We start from the raw sequence: 25,336 nt of genomic DNA on the forward strand, positions 1-25,336 counted from the left end.
TGGAAAAATACAATGCTGGGCTATATGTCAACAATAATTTTTAGACAATTATGGACAATTCAATTTAGCTTAGATATCGTTGAATACGTGGGCTGTAACAAGTAACCTGGACTGGTGGATAAAAAAGCAATACAGTCAGTAATGCAAACTCGCAAGCAAGAACAGTAACACCAACTTACGAGGGGCAGGACATGTCCAATACGGGCAGCATTCACCATCGGGAGGGTTATGTAGCTGCGGTTGCGGGCAAGTCGACATATCAGGGAGCATGGCACCAGCTTCAGGGCACCGTGGCGTGCAGGACTCGTCCCCATTATCACAATAGCAGACCTCTTCACAACCATGGTAGTAGGTCTCGCCGTGGTGGCGAGTTTCCCCATCAATGGTACAGTCAACTACAGGAGAGACAGAGAGTGAGAACGTCAAATAATCTGAGGCAGAAACAGTCCTTGTATTCGTCAACAACAAATTTGAGCAAAAAATGAGTAGGATACCAGTTGAAACAAACAAACTTTATGGAATTTTGGCTGGTAACCAGTTTTGTTAAACAACATGGTTTTTTTAAACGAAAGGGCACCGCCAAACAAGGCTAAAATGTACTCTTGGTATGGGGCTACAAGGAGAAAAAAATATTTAATGTGAAAAGAACTCAGGCGAGACGAGGGTAGGAATTGATATTCCTCTTATTAAAACAATCTAGATTGTAGGATGGAGGGAAACATGCATCAGGCAAGGAGTTCCCAAGAGATGCTGTACGTGGAATAAAGCAGTTGCAATGGCTCATAGTCAACATCTCAGCAAGTCAAGAGTATGTGGGTGAGAAAAAAACAGAAAGTGTTATGTACTAAGCAAGTTGTTATGCTTGGGCCCTGGTGAGATCAACCCATGCTTTAATGGGTTTGCAGTCGTATAGCCATATTCCCTTAAATCCGGGATTAAGACCTTTGTATCGTTTTCACTTTACCTGGATTTAAAGGTTCAGACGGACTCTCGTCACATTCAAATATGTTGCAACATTCGGGATCATCAGGATGCGGAACCTCTCTGCAATTCACCGGATTATACAGGACCACGTCCGGAGTTGGAGGGCAGCTCCTCGGTCTGCAGATCCAGCGGCCGAGAAGGCAATCACACACCGTATCACACGTCTGCTGGATGGTCTCCCCTTCGTCGTAGTGGCTGGACTCGTGTTCACATCCTCCCGTTGGTGCTGAAAGCCAACAACAACGAAATGGATAAATATAACTCTCGGATCGGAATTTCTAATACTCGTGGATACAAAGCCGGCCTCAGGTCGACCTACGATTTTCTTGCGCCCGCAACAAACCGTCGGCATTGCGCTGACAAAGCTCAGATCACAACAACTGAGAAATCGTGCGCCTGCGATTTGTCCCCGACGACCGTCGAGATCACTTCGTACAAGTTGAAATTCTTCTACTCTTGCGACTGTTAATCTTTTCGAGCGGCGACTGTTTTAGATTGTCTTAAAATCATCGAAGTTACGCTTGGGTCTTAAATAATCGCCGACTGAAAAGTTCCCGATGGTCTTAGCCCAGGCGCAGTGTGATCCTGAAAAGTCGGTCACCGATTGTTTTTTGTTGACGCAAGGTCGACCTGAGGACGGCTTTAGAAACACCGGCTCCGGTTATACCAAAGGGTAGATCAAAGTGTGAGTTCGAGTCCCGGTCGTGACACTTGTGTCCGGTCGTGACACTTAATATGTCCTGAAGCTACATTGCTTCGCCCTTCGGATGGGACGTAAGTCTCATGCGTTGTGTAGTGCACGTAAAAGAACCAAGTGCACTTATCGTAAAGAGAAGGGAGCCACCCAGGTGTTCCTGCATATTGCGCCATAAAACAGCACCTTGTAAACCAACACATGATGCTATAAAGGAATCAAATCGTAAAAGCTCCGCGTACCTTGCAGGAAAAATTACCGAGCGTTTAATACATCCCTATGTGTGCGATAAAGTGCTATATAAGAACCATTTATTATTGATAAATAAAATGGGTGGATTAAGGTACACGTACTGTGAAGAGACAACTTTGTTAAAGGGAAAGGTTTGCTAAGCTAATACCATGCCCGATTATGGCAACGGGTGCCCCAAATGTTCTTAGACTTTAAAGGCACTGTACACGTTTGGTAATTGTCAAAGACCAGTGTTCTCACTGTATCCCATCATAAGCATAAAATAACAAACCTGTGAAAATTTGGGCTCGATCGGTCATCGAAGTTGCGAGAAAATGATGAAAGAAAAAAAAAACTTGTTGTATCAATTTATGTGCTTTCAGATCGGAATAAAAGACTTCTAGCTAATAAGTCTTTGATTATTTTAGTGAGAAATTACCTCTTTCTCAAACACTTGGTTACTTCAGATGGAGTCAATTCCCACAATGTTTTAAACTATCAACAGCTCTCCAATGCTCGTTACCAAGTCAGTGTTTAAGTTAATATTTGTTTTGAGTAACCAAACGTGTACGTAACCAAACGTGTACCTTCCCTTTGAGGCACTCTTTTCATACAGTACAGAAGTACCCCCCGCCTAAAATCATCTATTACTAAAGAGTTTATGAGATTCCAGAAAGAAGACACAATAAGAGGGGAGGGAGTACACCATGCCAAATATCAAGCAGCAATGGCTACGGTTCTAAGCCCCCATTCGCCACCAAGTCACATACATCTGCCAAGGGTAATTGACTGCTTAATTGGAAACGTATGTCATGTTTTGTAAATCCCTTAGTCGCTCTGTGTTTTCGATTACCGCCAATTAAAATCAATGTTCTCTCGTATTCTGAACCATTTCTCTTTCATCAGAATAGTAAGAACGAGACCCAGACATGACCTATCATGTACCGTAGTAATAAGTGGTACTGAGTGATCGGATCCTCTACAGAGCCGTAAATTTATGGATAGCTCGTGACGTCATTGACCACCACCTTTCATGAAACGAGCACGCGTGCAAGGCTATCATTGGCTGAGAGTTTTACGCTATAAGCAATCACTGATCTCTACTATACTATCTAGAGATCAGTCTGTGCAATCCATCTATTGCAAAAGTTGTAACAACTTGCAATAAGAAGATTGTTTGTGTCCAAAATGTCCATTGAGTTATGTGCCTTTTGATTAAAAATGGCGTCGAGCAACCGAAGAAAACTGATCCCTCAACGACCCAAATCTCTCAATACACAACTCTGGTCACACATTCCAGCTTCTGCCCTATAAAGCAATCGTATGTGCCACCTTTGTGTGTAATTCTACGTGCACACATGTACTGTTGGCAATCAAGAGTTCGCAGACCTTTTTCGCGCCAACCTCATTATGATTTCGACTGCACGAATGTTTTAAAGAGGTTTCTATGCATGGAATGCCTAATGCATTCAAAGCCGGCATCCAAAATGGCGGCTACAGCTCCGGCTGATGCTATAAAGGGTGATACTAAGGATGTCCCATACTTCAACGCATGATGACGTGTGATATAGCCGCAGCCAGAGCCTAGCCGTAGCCGTAAATTAGGAAACGGCATAAGTTCATGAGGGTGTGTAATTGATTGAAATATTCCGCCTCATATTGTGATTGATCGTTTGACTAATACACAGTCTGATCGCCCATGCTGGTCCTTATAAACGTCAATGAATTTGTATCACGCAGTGAGCTTCTTATCTCAGCTTGCATACCGTCATCATACGTACATATAGATACCGATTGGTTGATAAACTTCCCAAAAGAAGATCTGGAGCTCTTTTGGCTAAAGGGGAAATGATATACATACAATACTTCTTGTATTTACGTTGGTGTGTATAGCGTCCGACTCGTAGAAATGCATCGCACAATACCAGTCAAAACACCTTGTATTGCTAATTGCTTAGCCCCAAACTCTGTGTGTGTTTTTTAAAGATGGAGCATGCTCAAAGCGGAACGCGAAGCCTTTCACGGCCTGGGGTCCGGGCCCGCCTAAGGACCCGGGAAAACTTTACATTCTAGATGCTCTGTGGTGCAATATTAGGCCAATAAGAGGCAAAATGGAACAGAGCATTAGCCTTTAAAATGTGAGCAGCAGTAGAACCTTTTCAGTCTAACAGCGTCTTCAGGTGTGGATCTATGACACAAGTTTTAGTGGACAATTCTGCCAAAGAGTGAGCATGCGAGTGTGAAGCCTTCACGGCATGGGTCCGGGCCCGCCTAAGAGCCCCGGACAATTTTGCTTTCTAGATGCTCTGTGGTGCAATCTTAGGCCAATAAGAGGCGTACAGATTGGAACAGAACATAAAGCCTTTAAAATGTGAGCAGCAGTAGAACCTTTTGGGTTAACAGCATCATCAGGTGTGGATCTAAAGAGTGTTAAAGTATGGGAACCTTCGGGGGGCCTTCCTCTGCGGTAGACGGTTCGTGTGAGATGCCTCAGCTTACATAACGGCGCAGTACTCAGCAGTTGCGTATCTTCCTATGACTTTTCAAGCGAACAGCACTTCATAATTTTAACAGGTGAAATTATGCATTATGTTCAATCGCATTAGTTATTAAATGTATCAAAATATGGATTTAATAATGTTAAATAGGCCAAGGCCCAAATATCTCACAATCCTGTTACAAGAATTACCACTTGATCTTTTGCAATTTCATAACGGCTATTTGTTTGTCATTTCAAGCTCTTCGGAAATGGGGTTTATAACTGGCTAAACCCCCAAGTAGGCCAAGCTCCAATTCCCGCTATTATTAAGGGTGTATTATTTCAGTTTCCATTATTGATTTCAAGGTATTTTCATATCAAACACATTTATATAAATAAACGTAGCCAGATAGAAGCAGAGTGGCTGTTAAAACATTGGGTAATATGACCATCTATAGTCTCAAACTTCGCACGGGAAGCGTAACGGTGTAAGGCTGTTTAACTTTGAAATTATTTTGCGGTTCGCCGGTATAGATTTTACATAATTCAGAATGACAGCACAGTGCCATGTGCACAATTTCCCGGGTTTAACTTTCGTAACTTGGGAGCTTTCATTTAGGTAGAATAATCTTTTGAGGCATATAGCCGAGTGGTTAAAGGCACCTGTGACCTTTGGTAATTGTCAAAGACCAGTATTCTCACTGTATGGATCCCAATGCATAACCAAAAAAAATCCGTGAAAATTTGGGCTCAATTGGTCATCGAAGTTGCAAGAGAATAACAACTAAACAAAAAAATACCCTTGCTGCACAAAATCATCTTTTTCAGAATAAGTCGTTTCTCACAATGTTTTATAATATCAACAGCTCTCAATTGCTCGATTCCAAGTACTTTTATCCTATTAATTTTAAGTTCATAGTTCATAGTTAGTCAATCATTTAAAAGTGACAAAATGTAACATTACATAATACCGAATTTGTGTACATAAATACGTATCTATGAGAAAGGACAATGTAAAGAATAGACTGAAGAAGGCACACAAACTTGTTATACAAAGAGTATTAACACAAAGAGTAATTACTAAAAGTGTCCAGCAGCCGAGCCGATTCCATGAAACACTAAGATTAGACCTATCTCAAATTAGGACGAGTAACCCGTCCTAACTAGGATGGGTTCAATGCGTCCTAACGTCTTTGGATACGGAACTTAACTCGTCCCTAAGTCCTAAGATAAATCCTAAGTTAGGAAGAGTTTGGTGAAATCGAAGGTAGTGCCTTTAAAGGCACTGGTTACTAATGGTAATTACTCAAAATAATTATTAGCATAAAACCTTACTTGGTAACGAGTAATGGGGAGAGGTTGATAGTATAAAACATTGTGAGAAACAGCTCCCTCTGAAGTGACGTAGTTTTCGAGAAAGAAGTAATTTTCCACGAATTTGATTTCGAGACCTCAGATTTAGAATTTGAGGTCTCGAAATCAAGCATCGGAAAAGCACACAACTTCACGTGACAAGGGTGTTTTTTCTTTCATTATTATCTCGCAACTTCGACGACCAATTTAGCTCAAATTTTCACAGGTTTGTTATTTTGTGCATATGTTGAGATACACCAAGTGAGAAGACTGGTCTTTGACAATTACCAATAGTGTCCAGTGTCTTTAAGTACTAACCGATACAGCCAATTAAATGATGAAATACCAACCTGGCATTCCTGTTTGATGTAGAGCCACTTCAGACAACGGTCCCTCAAGAAGAATACCCCGCCTAGGTAGTCGGTAACTGACCCGGAAGTAATAGGCCACTCCTTTTTGAAGATCACGAATGGACGTAAAGGTAGAGTTACCTGTCTATAAAAAGGAATTCGGGCGATATTTGTTAGAGTTATAAGTGGCGGAATACGTGTATGACGGCAAAATATGAACATCAGCACAAATGACAAGACCTACAGGAAATTTATAACGGGAAGTTAATAACAAAGTTATTAACAAAAAAGTCCACTCGAACCATTAAGCGAAATAAGTAGCCCTGGCTATTTTCTTACCTACCGCTCAGGTAGTTAATACGCAGGACAAGAAAAGTCTCCCGAATTCTAAAATCTACTCCGTGTTTCGTAAAACAAAGATCATCAACACCCAAAGAACAAAACTCTACTCAGCAAAGTAGATATACACGTGGTGTTCACGCAATTCGAACATACACAACACATTTTATGTAGGATTAAAGCATTATGTTTCAAAAACCAAAGATTATTATACTTTGGCTTTCAACAGCTGTTTTAACGTTTGTTTTCTTCATTAACTCTGACACTAATGCTTCCCTGTGCACAATCGCACCAGCTAACTGGAAAGCACGCCTCAACACCGTTGGCTGACTGTTAAACGCAGGTGTTAAATATGTTGGTTAGAACAAAAATGTTAATGTCTATGCCAAGTATTCCGAAGAGATTAAAGTTATGTTATGAAGGGTCTAACCTTTTGCATTCTTATCGCGCCATCTTCGAAGGGTTACCCAATAACGAATCTAATTCAATAAGCGAAGGTGTATATAGTTACGGCAACCCGTGGCCCTATCCTGGTACCGCGACTTCTCTTAATGCCAATTACATTTTGGGAGCCGTAACTTAATTTGGTTGTTATAATGCCATCTGGTTGCCAGACTAAGTCTGATATTTGACTCTGTGAGTAGCGAGAAATATAATTTGAGCTTACCCTTGAACAACAGACAAATCGCTTATGGTGGATTGTTTTTCATAAATTGAGGATACCAAGGAAATGTCTGTGTGTGGTGGAACAAAAATGCATTATAGCCATTATACACTTTCGGTACAGAAAAGAAAACAAAAGTTCACAGATTAACAAATAACTTACAGGGTTTACAGAAGGTAGTGGTGAAAGACTTCTTTTGAAATATTATTCCATGAAATGCTTTACTTTTTGAGAAAACGTTAAAACAATATCAATTCTCGATAGCGAGAATTACGGTTTTATTTTAAACACATGTCATGACACGGCGAAACGTTCGGAAACAAGAGTGGGTTTTCCCGTTATTTTCTCCCGACTCCGATGACCGATTGAGCCTAAATTTCTTAGGTTTGCTATTTTATTATATAAGTTGCGATACACGAAGTGCGGGACTTGGACAATACTGTTTACCGAAAGTGTCCAATGGCTTTAAGACACTGAGATGTAATAAAAATTCCATTCATTACAAGAGATTAGAGAGGATCAATATGAATGCAAAAAACAGTTGAAGGTCAATTCAAAGGTTGTGTTATTGATGGCAAATCAAATGGGTGCCAAAACAATAAACTGTGCACAGCCACAATCGTGGGTACACAATTATTTTCTTTTCCATTTTATGGACAACAGTTTGAAAGCCATTGATGAAGCAGTAATTATCTCAATGTAATTGATATGCCAGTTGACAATGTCTTTCTCCAGCAGACGATCAAAGTAATAGCGATCGAAACGTCGAGTTGAAACCAACGGTTCTTTTCAGAAACACCAGAACTCATTTAGAGAATATCATTACATAGTGTTTCCGCAAACCTTACTGTATCGTATTTCCACCACGCAGTTTCAAATCCTACTTCATAATGTTATTATATGATACGTCAATGATGAATAAAACTTGCTTGAGTTTATTAATTTTGGTTTTTACCCATACACCGATGTGTGTTAGCACTGTATACTCAGTAATTTCCCGAGTCCTGTGAAAAATATCACAGACATGTTACTCGGGTAAGATTCGTACCCACGACCCTTGCAATTCTAGAGCAGTGTCTTACCAACTAGACCACCGAGATTGCCCGGTAGCTAGAGGCAGTTCGAATCCTATGTTTTGGCAGCGGGTACTGCAATGATAGATAAGAGTTGTTAAATTTGCATCGGGGATAAAGAATATTAATTTTGGTTTTTACCTATACACCGATGTGTGTTAGCACTGTATACTCGGGGAAGTATTGAGTATACAGTGTGCTAACACACATCGGTGTGTGCTAACACACATCGGTGTGTGGGTAAAAACCAAAATTAATATTCTTTATCCCCGATGCAAATTTAACATCTCTTATTGCTTGACTTTGTTGAAAACAAGATCTTCAAAAAGTATGTTGTTCATTTTTGGTGAAAAAGTGTACCCATGACTTTGGCTGTGCACAACTGCAAAAACGTGCAAAGAGATTGGGTTATAAGTACATGTGTTTCCACACCAAACATCCTACTAGACTTGATAAATAACTATATCATATATAACACTTTTATGAATTAAAAAAAAATCGCAAAGGAAAATGAAGGGAGCTCAGAATGCAAACATAATGGAACCCGATGCTATCTACTCTAGCGCACCTGTGATATCGCTCAGGCGCCCCCAGTCACCTTTACGTCCCTCGGAGCATACCTAACCATTAAGAAACTAAGCCCCAAACATTTCAACTATTAATCCTTGAACAAAAAGTGATTGATGCACAACCTGAACTTTCCCTTTCTCCGTCCACTAACTTTTTTCGCAAACTAAATGGAAAGTGTAGGTCCTTCGGGAATATCAACTTGACAGATGAGTTGTATGCCTTCACACGCATCTGCAATCAATATTACTCTCAACCACTGAGCATGCAACAAAATACAAAAACACATTTTTATAACTATCTTACAGGACTTCTCAAAAACGGTAGCTTAGAGAAGAGGACGAAAATGGGGACAATACTTTTATACGGAGTTTAGTTATTGACCTCTTGGATTGATGTCACATGCTGCGGCTATTGTTTGCAAAATGTCACTTTGGAAATTGTGTGCGGTCACGGGAATGCACTTGCGGGGTCTTTTACACAATTGGACCACCGGTGGTTGGACAATATACCCCACAAGAGAATTGTTAAGCTCAACCTGCACCCAACAAGGTAATTCTGTAGAAAAGGGAATAATAGAAAAACAATAGCACGCAGGACCCCACATACCGGATAAGTGGGTGATGAGCAAGATGAAAATAGTGTGGGTGCATTTTGGGTCTCCTCTGTCACCACATCGGGCACCACCCAAGCTTGGCACTTTTCAAAGACTGGACCCAATGATTTGATACTTACCTCAATCACACTTTGCCATCCTGAAATAGTCTCAGTGAACGCATCAGTGTAATACACTATGTACTGTCCATTACTACTTCCAGCCGGTAAGAATGGATCCCAGCTTAGGTTGATGGATGTCGGTGAGGCACTCCGAATACTCACATTCATTGGACCTGTCACAAAAAAAAAAAAACATGTGTACATCATGATAGAAACAATATACCCCTTGCATTGGCCGCCATCTTTGATGAAACACGCGTGAAAGGCTATCAATGGCTGATGTAGTGCGAAGCGCGTACACGCGTGCACTTTTCCATTGTTCTACATCAAGTATGGCGGTCAATGACGTCATGTGTAATCCTATGTAGACAGAATCTGCAAGAGCACGAGATACATACACACACGACCTTCCGGATCCTTTTTGTGGGGTCCGCCTATTGCTGTTCTATATTATTCCCCTTTTTTAAAGAATTCATTTGCTGGGTCCATGATGAACACATAATTCCCTTGTGGGGTCCATGGTCATTTTGTCTATAAAACACACAGCTCTGTGTTACAGTCACTATGTGGACATTCCTTTAATAAGGTAGTATTTCAGTTTGAATGTGAATTCATTATTTCCATGATTTGCGGCTAGAATAACATCGTGAAAAACCAGCCTACAGTGACACAAATCAAAAGGAACCAATTTTACACCAAAATTCCCATGTGACCCTGTGACGAAATCGCGTTGAGTCCTCTTGGAAAAACCAAACCGCAACGGGTTAGACTATTCTGTCTGTGTGACGTCATCAATTCAAATTTGTAGATTAAAGATTAAAGATTAAAACATAAAAAATATGTTTTATTGTTATGATAGAAATATGAAATGTGTCTTCTCTGTGTACATGAAGAATAAATACAAGTAAAGGCATACAAACAATAGACAACACGAATACAAATTTACAGGAATATACAAATATGAAAGAGTGAAGGCATGTAAAAAGTAGAAAGCAGACCAGGTTATCTCGACCATATACTATTAAAAAGCTTACTAGGCAGAAAGGAATCCTTAAATCTGTTAGTCTTTAGGCATAGTTGTCGGACCCTGCCTGCGCGAGTTAGGGTAATTAGGGTTCAGATATAACACACCATACTATTACTACTCCCAGTAAATCATGCTTAATACGTCATCACCGCTCATGTTTAGAACAGCTCTCATTTTCTATCGAGATGATAAAATGATAATAATTTATATTACCCTTGCTTTTACGATCGCTCCTTTAGCACTTGGAGGATGAAAGACCGCGTGGGCGAAACACTCACGCATAAAAATAACTGCCTGTTATCTGGCTAACGATAATTTTCAAGTCCAAATTTTGAGTAGTTTTAGCACGTGTGATTGAAATTTGAAATATGTCATTAGGTTTGTGGTTCTGACAGCAGAAGTCACGTTCGTATTGGACTGTTTGTTATTGGCACCGTTATAACCTTTTTTTGTTATTCTTATCAAGACAAGGTCGGAGTGTGTGGAGATATTTAAAGGCACTGGACACTATTGGTAATTACTCAAAATGCCTGAAATTTTTAAAATATTTTTTAGGCATCTAAAACCACACAAATCTGTGCAACAAGTGTATTTTTCTTTCATTATTCTCTTGCAACTTCGATGACCAATATAGTCCGAACTTCACAGATTTGTTATTTTATGCATATGTTGGGATACACCAAGTGATAATTTTGGTATTTGTCAACTACCGAATGTGTCCAGTGCCTGTAACATGAATCTTCACAAATTTAACATATCTTCAACAGAAAGACCGCGTACTCTAAACCGAGGCTGTAAGTACAAAATGGCCGATCCCGTGTGCACCAATGGTTAGCAATCATGCTTTAGTATAGGCCTACTACATGTACAAGAAAAAGGAACGCATAAATAGAGACATTAAAGACATTGGACACTATTGGTAATTGTCGAAGACCAGTCTTCTCACTTGGTGTATCTCAACATATGCATAAAATAACCAACCCGTGAAAATTTGAGCTCAATTAGTCGTCGAAGTTGCGAGATATGAATGAAAGAAAAAACACCCTTGTCTTACGAAGTTGTGTGCTTTCTGATGCTTGATTTTGAGACCTCAAATTCTAAACTTGAGGTCTCGAAATCAAATTCGTAGAAAATTATTTCTTTCTCGCGAACTACGTCACTTCAGAGGGAGCCGTTTCTCACAATGTTTTATACTATCAACCTCTCCCCATTACTCGTAATCAAGAAAGGTTTTATGCTAATAATTACTTTGAGTAATTACCAATAGTGTCCACTGCCTTTAATATTACAAACAAACAATTCGACCATTTGTCAATGCAATTCAAGGCAGCAGGGACTGCACTTACAAACAAACAAGCTTATACATCAATCAATTTTCCTGTATATATATATATAGTCTACCTATATTGAATGTTGAGAATCCATTGTCTATCACATTATGCAGGGTAGAGGAACCGCTGCACAAACATACCTCCATGTAATTGACACATTATCATTGTACACGCCAGTAACATTCCAGGGTCGTAAGCGAAAAAATAGATCAATTAAATCCCAGCCAAGGTAAATGAATATCTTCTATAATGTGCACAAACAGAAGTAGGCCTAACACAGGAAATTGACGAAAATATGTTATGGTAAATGGCAAATATTTACAGTTCCAATAAGAAGAGGCAAAGGTCGTGGGTTCGAGTCCAACCCGAGATGCTTAAAAAATCCACAGAACTCGGGAAAGTACTGAGTCGGGAGGCTCATATACATACATCGGTGCTTTACATACATCGGTGTAGGGGTAAAATCAAATAACAAGTTTTGATGTTCACATAGTTTTAAAGGCAGTGGTAATTACTCAAAATAATTATCATCATAAAACCTTTCTTGATTACAAGTAATTGGGGAGAGGTTGATAGTATAAAACATTGTGAGAAACAGCTCCCTCTGAAGTGACTTAGTTTTCGAGAAAGAAGTAATTTTCCAAGAATTTGATTTCGAGACCTCAAGTTTAGAATTCGAGGTCTCGAAATTAAGCATCAGAAACCACACAACTTCGTGTGACAAGGGTGTTTTTTCTTTCATTATCATCTCACAACTTTGACGACTGATTGAGCTCAAATTTGCACAGGTTTGTTATTTTATGCATATGTTGATATACACCAACTGTGAAGACTTTTCTTTGACAATTACTGTCCATAGTCTTTAAAGGAACACGTTGCCTTGGATCGGACGAGTTGGTCAAAACAAAAGCGTTTGTAACCGTTTTGTATATTATGCATATGGTTGGAAAGATGTTTTAAAAGTAGAATACAATGATCCACACAAGTTTGCCTCGAAATTGCGTGGTTTTCCTTCTACTGTGCGAACTAACACGGTCGGCCATTTATGGGAGTCAAAATTTTGACCCCCATAAATGGCCGACGTGTTAGTCGACGAGGTAAAAGGAAAACCACGCAATTTCGAGGCATGTTTGTGTGGATCATTGTATTCTACTTTTACAACATCTTTCTACCCATATGCATTTTATAAAAAACGGTTACAACGCTTTTCAAAGACCAACTCGACCGATCCAAGGCAACGTGTTCCTTTAAGTGTGGATCGTAAATAAAACATTGTTAAAAAATTATCCATGTGCTACCCAAGTGGCCATGTAACATACACTGTAGTTGGTTTCGTGTGAACATACCTTATGTTATGAGTATATGATGTAACTTTCATAAGGAATGTAGATTATGTCAAGTCAAATATCAACTATTTATTATAGTTTTCTTTTTATTTCTATACACCATGCAAAGCTTCAAACAATACTTATAAACTTAACCCTTCGGCGGCAAGTGAGAGAAAAATGCATAGGGCCTATGTGCAACACCATGCATGATAAACAAATATACAGCGTCGTAACATGAAATAATGTTTTACAGCTAGCTAAGATTAGTTACGTTACCAGAAGTTAGCAGCGAAGTTAGCAGCGAGCTTGGCCACCGTTAGCGTTCACTAGCGAAGTTAGCGTACCTGATGGGAAGAGAGTAACCGCGTGTGACAAGGCCCTGAACACAAACAATGTTCCGTGCAGCCCGTGATCTGTAAACCACACATCGCCACACTTGTTTACAGAGGGAACATTTTTCTTGTCACATTCTTGCAAACCCTTGCCGGAGAAACAAGCACGCCAACCATTCCTCTACATTATTATAAAAACTCACAGATGCGAACGATTACAAGTGAATCAATCATTGCACTTTATATTATGACGTTATCGTAAGACAAATGGAGGGTTTCAATGACGTCATGGCGCTTGATAGCACAACGGCCAAATCACTCAAATTTGATGACATGAAGGAGTGATAAGACAACTTCGCGTCAAAGGGTAGGCCTACTTGAGACGAGCTTGCATTTATACCATTTGGAGTATCTCAAACCAATAACTCAAACACTTATGCATTGTGAATGTAATGTTCTCTTCAGGATTGGTTGATATTCAAATAACTGTGAGCCTTATAAGACAAAACCATGTATTAATTCTCTTTTGAGGGAGCGTTGGCTCTGTAAAGAGCCGGCTTGGTCTAAACATTTCGAACAGTATACTCTGTTTGTCTTTGACAATTACCAAAGGTAGCAAGCCGTCGGTTTCACCTAACTCTTCCTAACTTAGGATTAATCATAAGACTTGAACCCATCCTAAGTTAGGACAAGTTACTCATCCTACTCTCTAAATGTAAAAAAATGAAAACACCACTCTTAACATTTCAAACATCTCTTGAAAAAGAGTGGTGATTATTTCGCTCTTTTAGAGGTGTTTGACTCCAGGACTGAGTGAAAAATCACTCAAAAAGATGCAAACTTCAATCTTAAAGAGTGGAAGACCACTCAAAAAAGAGTTGTCCTTCATATGGCTCGTCAAAGAGTGCCTTTTCACTCTTTTACAAATAAGAGAGTCACTTGACATATGACTAATCCTAGCGTTTCGTGAAATCGGCTGCAGTGCCTTATGGCATTACATTTGTATCACAGACATTAGGTATTCAAGGTGAGTTGGTCCATGTTTTTGGTAGTTTTCATTACAAGCAGCATCAATCTTCACATGAGGAAGCACATTACGATTGGATATTATTCATAACGCAACACAAGGACAATCTTCAATGCCACATTTCCAAGTCCAGACTATAGATGAGAGGTCAACAGGTGATTTACGTCTTGGATGAACGACTAAAACAAACCGACTAACACCTCCACAACAACTGATAAGTGAATAGAGGGAAGTCAAGGGGCAAGACGGCGGCACGTGCCCGTACATTCCATTGACAATCGGACCGTTTAGGATCGATGCGAGGTAGACGTTCGTTCGCCCTACGAGGTCACGGTAGCGGACAAGCAGCATACACATGTGCAGTGATAATCATTCATGTGCTAGATATGAGAGATTTATCACAGGCCATATTTCATATAGGCTCAATTTCAATTTCAGTTTCAATTTCAATTTCAATTTCAATTTCATATGGGCTCAAAATGGAAAATGGGGGTGGGGGTACTTTCATCTAGGTTTAATGCTATTAATAAAAAATGAAACAAGCTAAATATTCAAAAACTTTTTTTTTTTTTTTTTTTACGGAGTTAACCTGTGTTTATTTTTCTACTATATTACAGTAAATAAGAGAGCCTGGCCTCCCGAAGGTAAACTTAATTATTTTTGTCTGGCTACTTGCTGTGACTCGGCCCTTTGAGGTCAATACTACTATGGTCGTCATCATGATTTACCACTGGGTCTCAAACAATGACTCCATCACTACTTGGAACAATAATTAAAGGCACTGGACACCATTGGTAATCACTCAAAGTATCATGGTTAGCATTAAACAACCGTGTGAGAAACGGCTCCCTTTGAAGAAAGAGGTAATATCTCCCTCAAATATTAAAAGACTTCAGACAGGCCTGAAGCCTTTTATTATGCATCTGAAAGCCCACAAGTTTATGCAAGAGCGTATTTCTTCGTTATTCTTTTGCAACTTCTATGACAAATTGAGTCCAAATGTTCACTTGTTATTTTGTGCATATGTTGGGATAAACCAAGTGAGAATGCAGCCGTCGATTTCACAAAACTCTTCCTACTTTAAGACTAATCTTAGGACTTAGGACGAGTCCCAACCGTGCACTGCAGCATTCAGACCTTAAGATTAATCCTTCGTTAGGACGAGTTACTCGTCCTAACTCGAGATAAGACGAGTCCTAACTCTTAGTGAAATCAACGGCTGGTCTTTGACATTTACCGAAGGTGTACAGCAGTGCCTCAAATGTTACAATATAAATTGGGGTAAGAGTTTCATTGACTATGAGTGTTCATTATATACGACGAACAATATGCTATTTGTAATTATTGGAATGTTTAACCCTAGAGCAAGGACTTAACCTTGTGGCAAAATTGTATTGTTGTTTATGTTTCTTTCTTAAGATCTCATTCTTCGGTTCGTCTTCCTGGAGGAAAGGTTAAGTGTTCAAAGTCTTGTTTTATTAGAAGAGGTAGTTCCCCGGCCGAACGGGAAAAACTACCGGGATTAGAGGCACTGGACATAGTAATAACTCAAAATAATTGTTAGCATAACAACTTACTTGGTACGGGCAATAGAGAGCTGTCGATAGTAAAACAGTGCGAGAAACGGCTACCTCTGACGTTACATAGTTTTTGAGAAAAAGGGTAATTTCTCACTCAAATAATAAAATACGTCAACTGAAGCCTCTTTTTGTCATTGTTCTTTTGCAAATTCGACGACCAATTGAGCCCAATTTTTCACAGGTTTGTTATTTTATGCATATACATTAAAGGCAGTGGACACTATTGGTAAGTACTCATAATAGTTATTAGCATAAACCCTTTCTTAGTGACAAGTAATGGGGAGAGGTTGATGGTATAAAACATTATGAGAAACGGCTCCCTCTGAAGTGCCATAGTTTTCGAGAAAGAAGTAATTTTCCACGAATTTGATTTCGAGACCTCAGATTTAGAACTTGAGGTCTCGAAATCAACCATCTAAACGCATAGAACTTCGTGTGACATGGGTGTTTTCTTCTTTCATTATTATCTCGCAACTTTGATGACCGATTGAGCTCAAATTTTCACAGTTTGTTATTATGCACAATTATGTTGAGATACACCAACTGTGAAGGCTAGTCTTTGACAATTACCAATAGTGACCACTGTCTTTAAGTGAGAATACTGGTCTTTGACATACCGTACGTGTCCAGTGCTTTTCAGTAACCTTGTTGTTCGTTATAAAAAAAGGCCCCCAAACTACGGGACTTGATTGTTAGAGTGACTGCTGTAAATGCTCCCGAAAAGCCTCGGAGCTGTTTTGCTCTTATATTAGTTGCATTTCATGGAGGCTGAGTGATGGACCTACGAAAGGGAAGGTTATTTCTTTCTACAATAATATTTCTAAGAAAGGCTTTGAACAATGTCGATGAATCCGGAGGTTGATATTACCAAGACAGCCTGTCACCAGATAAGAAAAGTGTTGAGAAAGTGGGAAAACAATTATTGAAACAGTCTTCTAAACTCGGCCTTCACACAATGGAGTGAGCACTTGTTCAGAATAGACAAGCAAATCTAACCACTTCACTGCTCATGTTAAAGGCACTGGACACTATTGGTAATTACTCAAAATAATCATTAGCTTAAAACCTTTCTTGGTAATGAGTAATGGGTAGAGGTTGGTAGTACAAAACATTGTGAGGAACGGCTCCCTCTGAAGTAATGTAGTTTTCGAGAAAGAAGTAATCTTCCACGAATTTGATTTTTAGAACTCAGATTATAGAATTTGAGGTCTCAAAATCAAGCATCTGAAAGCACACAACTTCGTCTAACAAGGATGGTTTTTTTCCATTTGTATCTCGCAAGTTCGACGACCGATTGAGCCCAATTTTTCAAAAAAAATTTGTTTTATGCATATGTTGAGATACACCAACTGTAAAGACAATTACCAATAGTGTCCAATGTCTTTAAACTCAGTTACCTGTTCATGATTCTTGTTGTCATTTAGCTTTCGAGAAAGACTCTGCGTAGTTCAAAACGTCAGGCAATTTTATTTTCTCTTGGTAAATATTTTAGTTAAAAAAAACGACCGTTATTAAAAGCTGTCAAAACATCAGCTTGTTTTCTTCACAAACTAAGCTCCTTAGAAAGACGTCTAAACCGAAACACCAACAACTTGTATGGCTTTGCATTTGTTGATTGGCCTATACCTCATTATGCCAAGTGTGCCTTCAGCAAATGAACAAATGTTCTTACGCATCTTCCACATCGTGACAGGCTTTACTTTGTGACACAACCATTTCACATTGCTTGGACGAGACATAGAGTTGTATTAGTATTATTGTGCAAATAAGCGAGTTATAACTTAAAAGTTCCAAGTATAGAAGTTCCAACACGAAATTAATTTGTTTGAAGTTCACCTATCATTATTATTTATATCACAAAACACATGGAGGATCTTAGACGCTTTCCGAAATTCAGCTACTGCTATAACTGTTGTCTATGACTATTGGCTATGGCTGTTGGCTATGGCTGTTAGCTGCAGCGGCTTGTATGTTGAACAATAGGACATTTCAGCGATTCGGCATAAGCCACTGTGGGCCGAAGCCACTATTAATTTATACAGTAAAACAAAACAACGCTGGAGAAATAGGCGGTTTAAAATCCCACATTTACTTAATTAAGGACTAAATAATAACAATTATCACCAAATTTTGAAAAAGTCAGAGTCACATCTCAAAATAACATCGTGATTCTCACCAAATATGTATGGAATTTCACACTGTTTTTCGGTTTTCCATATTTAGGCATAAACACTGCCCGAAATTCGGTTAGTCCAAATAAACAAATGTGAATGTCGTACAATGTATATGAATATATTTCTTTCAATCGCTCACTCCCCGAAAGCTAACCTCAGATTGCTGTGTTTATTTGTCGAGACCCAACTGTGGGGGAAACCGAATGTATGGCACGGCAGTACTATTGTGCAACAACAGACTGATAATTGGATTTCGTCGAAAACAAGACAAAGCCTCAGACCCGACAATGAACTCTACCAACTGCCGTACTGTTTTGACATTATTCAAAAACCTTTGGTTGGAACACCGTGGCCCTTTTCGAAACCAAGGCTTCGGATCCAGATTCGGCTCAGGGCCCAGTTTCATAGAGCTGCTAAGCACAGCAATTTGCTTAGCATGAAATTTCTTCCTTGATAAAAACAGGTTTACCAACCAAATTTCCATGTGATTTTCAGGATAAGCAAACAAAAGCTGAATACCAGTAACGAGCACTATGTAACAAATGGAAATTTGGCTGGTAATCCTGTTTTTATCAGGGAAGAAATTTCATGCTTAGCAAATGTTTGTGCTTAGCAGCTCTATGAAATTGGGCCCTGGCTAGCTTGGCCCTGCGGTTGTTTTGACACTTAGCGTGCTTTGCGTACGCGCTCAGGGCTTCAGACAAGAGGACGTAACCTGAAGCCGAATCCGAAATCGTGGATTCGTAAAGGCCCATAGACTCATTTGCACAGCCACTGAGCCGAAGCCACCATTAATTCATACAGGCAAACAAAATTAAGTTGGAGAAATATGTGATTCAACTATTCAACAAATTTGTTTAAAGACTTTTAATAATTGTTGGGGTATAACAATGGAAATATGCACGAGTGTACGGCGTGCCGCACACAACTCTCAGCCAATGACATGTCTTCATTGACCTCGATGAGGGCGCTGTAAGGTCATGTGACGTCATATGCCATAGTCCATTTTTAAACAAGACAAAGACCAAACGGAGAACTCCTGGCTGCTTTTTGACACGAAATACTAGTACACCAATGGATCCCTTGCATTGGCAGCCACTGCTGAAGTCAAACAATGGAAACGTGCACGCGTATACGTCGTGCCGCCCAAACTCTCAACCAAGACAAGTCTTTATTGACATCAGCGAGGGCGTCTTAAAGACACTGGGAACTATTGATAATTGTCAAATACCAGTCTTTTCACTTGGTGTATCTCAACATATGCATAAAATAACAAACCTGTGAAAAATTGAGCTCAATTGGTCGTCGAAGTTGCGAGATAATAATGAAAGAAAAAACACCATGGTCACACGAAGTTGTGTGCTTCCAGATGCTTGATTTCGAGACCTCAAAATCTAATTCCGAGAGGTCTCGAAATCAAATTCGTGGAAAATTACATCTTTCTCGAAAACTACGTTACTTCAGAGGGAGCCGTTTCTCACAATGTTTTATACTATCAACCTCTCCCCATTACTCGTTACCAAGTAAGGTTTTATGCTAATAATTTTTTTGAGTAATTACCAATAGTGTCCACTGCCTTTAATACCTAAATGTTGTCTTTAATTTGCTGCTCATTGTTGAATCAGTGTATACCTATATCATACCTCATACGATATTGATTTTGTAATTTTGACATATGTGCATTATTGTGTTGAACGACAGCATTTCAATAAATGGTCCTGAATATTAGGGCTGTGACATCGTGCAAGGGGTCATCAGTAGTCATTTACAAAACGCCACAACTTGAGGTAATTCCATACCTTTTGTTTTGGACCTGATTTATGCCACCGTTTAGGCCCAAAACTATAATTTCAAACACTGATTTTATTTCAGACGAACAATGGCTATTACCTGTACAAATTTACCATATCCGATGTAATAGTCTCCACCCATCTTAAACCAAGAAAATAACGTCACCAAGCTGTTAAAACTCTTGTCCTCCTCTACACATAAGTAGCAGCCCCTAAAATCCTCTTAAGAGTTGAGGCCACGACAAGTTGAGGTCACAAAATAGAAACGATAAAAAGGGAATAGGCCTACCTACAGCACATGTTTTCAAGAGCCATTATTTATTTCGGTATTTCGTTTGTCCTACAGCTTCAACGCTTCAGACCTATGGGATTCCGCATATCTGTCTTTTTACTCTACAGCCAGTAATAATTTACAGTATTTCTGGACCATTTCCTATATAATACAAAGTGTCTCATTTTGATTTCCGTTTGATATATCTCTGATGCCATAAATATCAAAACGGCGGGACCAGAGCGAGCAGTCAGCGGGGGCGACTGAGCGATACGCCCGGGCAGCATCCGGCTGTCAACTACGTGACAGCATGTGGGGAATGTAGCAGTGGTCTACTGAGGGCGAACAGGAGGCCATGATCGACCTTATTGCTTGGGGAAAACATTGGTTGAATCTATTCACGTACTCCCTTTAAGGCAGTGTTATTGTTAGTTCAGGATACTTAAATATATATAAGAATAGCACAGGACTCCCGTAGTTTTCATGATGATTCAATAACATCACATCTGATATTGTATGTTGTGTACGATTTCTTAAAGGCGAAGTTTTTTAAATATTTTTTATATGTCTTAATCCTATATGAAAATGGATGTATACAATAAAACTAAGCATCAGGGCCCAATTTCATAAAGCCTGTAAGCACAAAAACATTGCTTAGCATGAAATTTCTTCCTTGATAAAAACAGGATTACCAACCAACTTTACACGTGATTTTCAGGATAACAGCTGAATGCCAGTAACAAGCAATATGCAACAAATTAAAAATTTGGTTGGTAATCTTGCTTTTCTCAAGGAAGAAATTTCATGCTAAGCAAATTTTTGTGCTTACAGGCTTTATGAAATCGGACCATGGATATTTTATCGCGTTTTGAGATACAGGAGATGCCGAACATCCGGAGCAAATGTACACGCAGGAAGAGTATAATCCCCAACACGAATACACAATCTGAGAAGCGTTACGCGGTAATGCTTCTCAGTTACAAATTTTGGGGCATAACAACTGTTATATTTTTACACAACCACTACTTCCCTTTAAGATTCAGATGTCTGGTGGTTTACAAGTAGACTATGACATATCACAGCAGTCCACACACAAAGACTTAGTTCGTATAAATACTAGCGCAGGACTAGCGCAGTGAACGCCCATGAAAGACGTACAATTTAAATTTTCGGAAGGTCTCCATCCAACAAGCTTGCTGATAGGAGACCCACCTAATATATTAGATTTTTTCTCATGTAAATAATGTTAAAAAAATTCCATTTTATATGATTAAGTGGAAATAAATTAACTATAAACTAAAAAAGAAAGGGGTGGAAAATTGTCCGTACTGGGCTCGTCACAAATCAAATTTAGCCACACGACAACCCCCTGCGTCCAAATCATTGAGTTTCTCTGGTCCAACATGGTCCCACTCATCTCCCTCATAGAACCACAAAGTAAGACACCAATAACCACCATGCTACCACAATGTTTACGTCCGAAACACCTAAATCAACAATGACTGAAAAAATGGGCTCGAAACTCCCCATAGAGATTGCGTGGAATGTGCATCTATATATTCTTGGCCTTCACGAAGCCAAGTCCAACAAGGTCTGCGCAATGCCTTGGGGCGTGCCACGTTTTGGCACTGCCTTCCTGACTCTTGAAAGTAGCATTCTAAAGTTCATCGAGGTTCATATATCTCAACAAACTTTAGTAGAGAGTCGGTTATAAAAACAACAGAGGCGATGGGGCCAGTAATTCAGTTTGGAATTGAAAGTTACTTTTCATTATTCTTTTAATCTCAGAAGAGTTGAATGTTTAAAACACCATGGTGAACATCTAATGTCGTATAATGATTGACCAGATCTGTCAATAACAAAACAACTTCTGTGCTTGAAGCGATGACCTTTGGTACCAATTAGCAACTACTTTTTATAAAAATAAATTACGGCATATTTTAGGAAGCGTGTTGCCGCCATATGAATTAAAAACAAATCCCTCATATCGTGTACGAGCTTGTCGTGTAAGTACAAAATAAACTCAAAACTTATCGTGTAGGTATATGATAACATGTCTTGCACTATGTACACGATACATCCAAACTTATCGTGTACGTGTATGATACATCCAATGTACGTAGGCCTACATGAAACGTCCAAACTTGTACGTACATAATACATCCAAACGTATATTGTACGTACATGATAAATCCAAACTTATATTGTACGTACATGATACATACAAACTTACGATGTACGTACAAGGGAACTTCTCGAATATGTACAAGTTAAAAGATATTTTTGTTATTCATGTGGCGGGAATACTTGTCCATAATATCGAACTTACAAAAACAAATAAATTACAAGATAAATTAAAACATAATTTTCATTAGAAAATTGCATGAAAATAAACAACTCAATCAGAAGGCCCAAAATGTTCAACATTCTGACACTCTCCCCACCAGCAGAAATCAAGGAAGGTCAAAGGGTCAGGTACGGAGCATTAAATGGCTCTACTCAGCATTAGGATATTTAGACGAGAGCCGTGTCTAAATTAAAGGGAAAGTATACATTTGGTCTTTGAAACCGCTCGATTGTTTAAATCGTGTTAAAATATACACACCCAATAAAACTGTGTTGAAAGGTGTTTCAGAGATATCAACGATAAATCCAGAGCGATTATGTCCATGCAAAAAGGAATAATCCATATTGGAATTCACAAGTGAGAGACATTACTGTTAGTTGCAGATTCAATTGTTGGTGGATATAAACCGATAGGCCTATATTTCTATGATCGCATTTACTTACATAAAAAGGACTCTAAAAATGCTTAATATAACCGAAAGCTGCTGTACTAAAACAATCAGGAAAAATATCCAAACCTTATCAATAATCTGCCCTTATTAATAATCTGAATCAATATTAGTGCCCTGCATTGAATTTCTTGCACCGATGACGTCACATGCAGCTGCCGATCTGCCATTTTGAATGAGAGTCAAAGTGCATGTGAAAAGTATGGTACGTCTGACCTCACGTACGTATGCGCGTCACGTACGACTCAAAAATGAGGCATGCAAGATAGTGTTATTACGTCACGTAAATTGGCTCAACAACAGGCCAACGGAAAAATCTGTAATTTGAAATTATATCATGATACTAAAATACACATTCAGATGACAACGGTGATACATTTTCTATTATTAAGATTTTTGAAGAGTAAATTCCACGATAATGAATGCATTTACAATAGGGCGTAGTGGTATCTTTTCTTCCACTTCTAAGACCCTGCTTCAAAATATGGAATAGGGTTTTCAGTCCATAACCGATTGCGTGGGTTTTCCCTGAAACCTGTATGGGGGTTTTGCTCAACATCTTAAAAAAAAAAGTTTCCTTTTTGTTTGCTCTTGTCTAGTATGGTGCTTTTCTGGGAATCCTAGGCTTCACAACCAGAATTATCAAATAAATAAGTAGATAAATAATGCCATCTCCAGATAGCTAGCTCACAATGGGGGTTTCCATGAGGGGGAGTCGAATCAGGCCAATCTCAACAAACACTTCCCACACGAATTCAGTATTCATTTTTTTCCATACCGAATTTAAAGGCACTAGACACAATCGGTATTACTGAAAAATAGTTGTAAGTATAAAAACCTACTTGGTAACTATCAATGGAGAGCTATTGATATATAACACATTGTGAGAAACTGCTCCCTCTAAAGTAGCATAGTTTTTGAGAAAGAAGTAATTTCTCACTAAAATAATTGTATTTAACATAAGATTCAAGGCATCTGGAAGCACACAACTTGTACGACTGAGATTAAGGGGTCGTGGGTTTTTTTCGTTTTATTATTCTCTCGCAACTTCGACGACCAATAATTGAGTTCAAATGTTCACAGGTTTGTTATTTTGTGCATATTATGTTGAGATACACCAATTGAGAAGACTGGTCTTTGACAATGATATCAAATGTATCCAGGGGTGGATTTCACAAAGGTAGTCCTAACTTAGGACTAGTCCTAGGCAATGCTAAGAGATAGGACTGGTCCTAAGTTAGGACCAGTAACCCATCCTAACTTAGGACTGGTCCTATCTCTTAGCATTTCCTAGGTCTAGTCCTAAGTTAGGACTACCTTTGTGAAATCCACCCCAGTACCTTTAACTTTAAGTTGGTGACGTGAAAATACCAAGGCCATCAGTCACTCTCCAAGTTTATAGGGTTTTTTCTCCCCATTACGGAATTCGTTTCTGGTCGGTGTTGTTGAGCTATCAAGCTTTCCATTGCAATCCGCAAATTGACGACTGTGTGTCGTTAGGTCATGTCGAGTGTGCATAATGCCAATCTTATTTTACGTGGTATACCAACCACAATCGCAAAAGCTACAAGTTATACTTCATTTCAAAAGCAAATTAAAGGCATTGGACACCTTTGTCAGAGACCAGTAATCTCACTTGGTGTATCCCAACTTATGCATAAAAACACAAACCTGTGAAAATGTTGACTCAATCGGTCAACGAAATTGCAAGAGACTAATATGAAAGAAAACACATCCTTGTTGCGCCAGATGCAAAATAAAGGGTGTCTTTTAACATTTCAGTGAGAAATTATACCACTCTCTTTAAAGACTACTTAACTTCAGAGGGAGTCGTTTCTCAAAATGTTTTATACTATCAACAGTTCTTCATTGCTCGTTTCAAGTATGTTTGAATGCAAAAAAAGTATTTTGAGTAACTACCAATAATGTTCAGAGCCTTTAATGGTGAATATATTTATTTAATAGTATACACATAATGAATGTTTATGAGTGCAATGGTGCGAATATGTTCATGAGTTGAAAGATGGTATACACATAATGAATGTTCTTGAGTGCAATGGTGCGAATATGTTCATGAGTTGAAAGATGGAATGTTCTATTCAACGAGGCGGAGCCGAGTTGAATGGAACATTCCAGCTTTCAACGAATGAACATATTCGCACCATTGCACGAATGAAAAACATTCATTATTTGTTTTATATAACATCCAAGTAGATCTTTGTCATTTTGA

The 25,336-nt window shown here is 39.0% G+C and overlaps 1 protein-coding gene across 2 annotated transcripts in view; it reads right to left on the bottom strand.

The window, feature by feature from the left end:
• The window catches only part of LOC139943827 (uncharacterized), a 62,647-nt gene that overhangs the window by 17,349 nt on the left and 19,962 nt on the right, over nucleotides 1-25,336 (bottom strand). For both annotated transcript variants that reach the window (XM_071940669.1, XM_071940661.1), the window contains 4 exons: nucleotides 9,470-9,624; nucleotides 6,092-6,236; nucleotides 965-1,210; nucleotides 180-395 (listed from right to left, as the gene is read on the bottom strand). In XM_071940669.1, the coding sequence (XP_071796770.1) occupies nucleotides 180-395; nucleotides 965-1,210; nucleotides 6,092-6,236; nucleotides 9,470-9,624 (762 nt within the window). The remainder of the gene's footprint in view (nucleotides 1-179; nucleotides 396-964; nucleotides 1,211-6,091; nucleotides 6,237-9,469; nucleotides 9,625-25,336) is intronic.

Source organism: Asterias amurensis, chromosome 1 (genome assembly GCF_032118995.1).
Source record: "Asterias amurensis chromosome 1, ASM3211899v1".
NCBI lineage: Eukaryota > Metazoa > Echinodermata > Asteroidea > Forcipulatida > Asteriidae > Asterias > Asterias amurensis.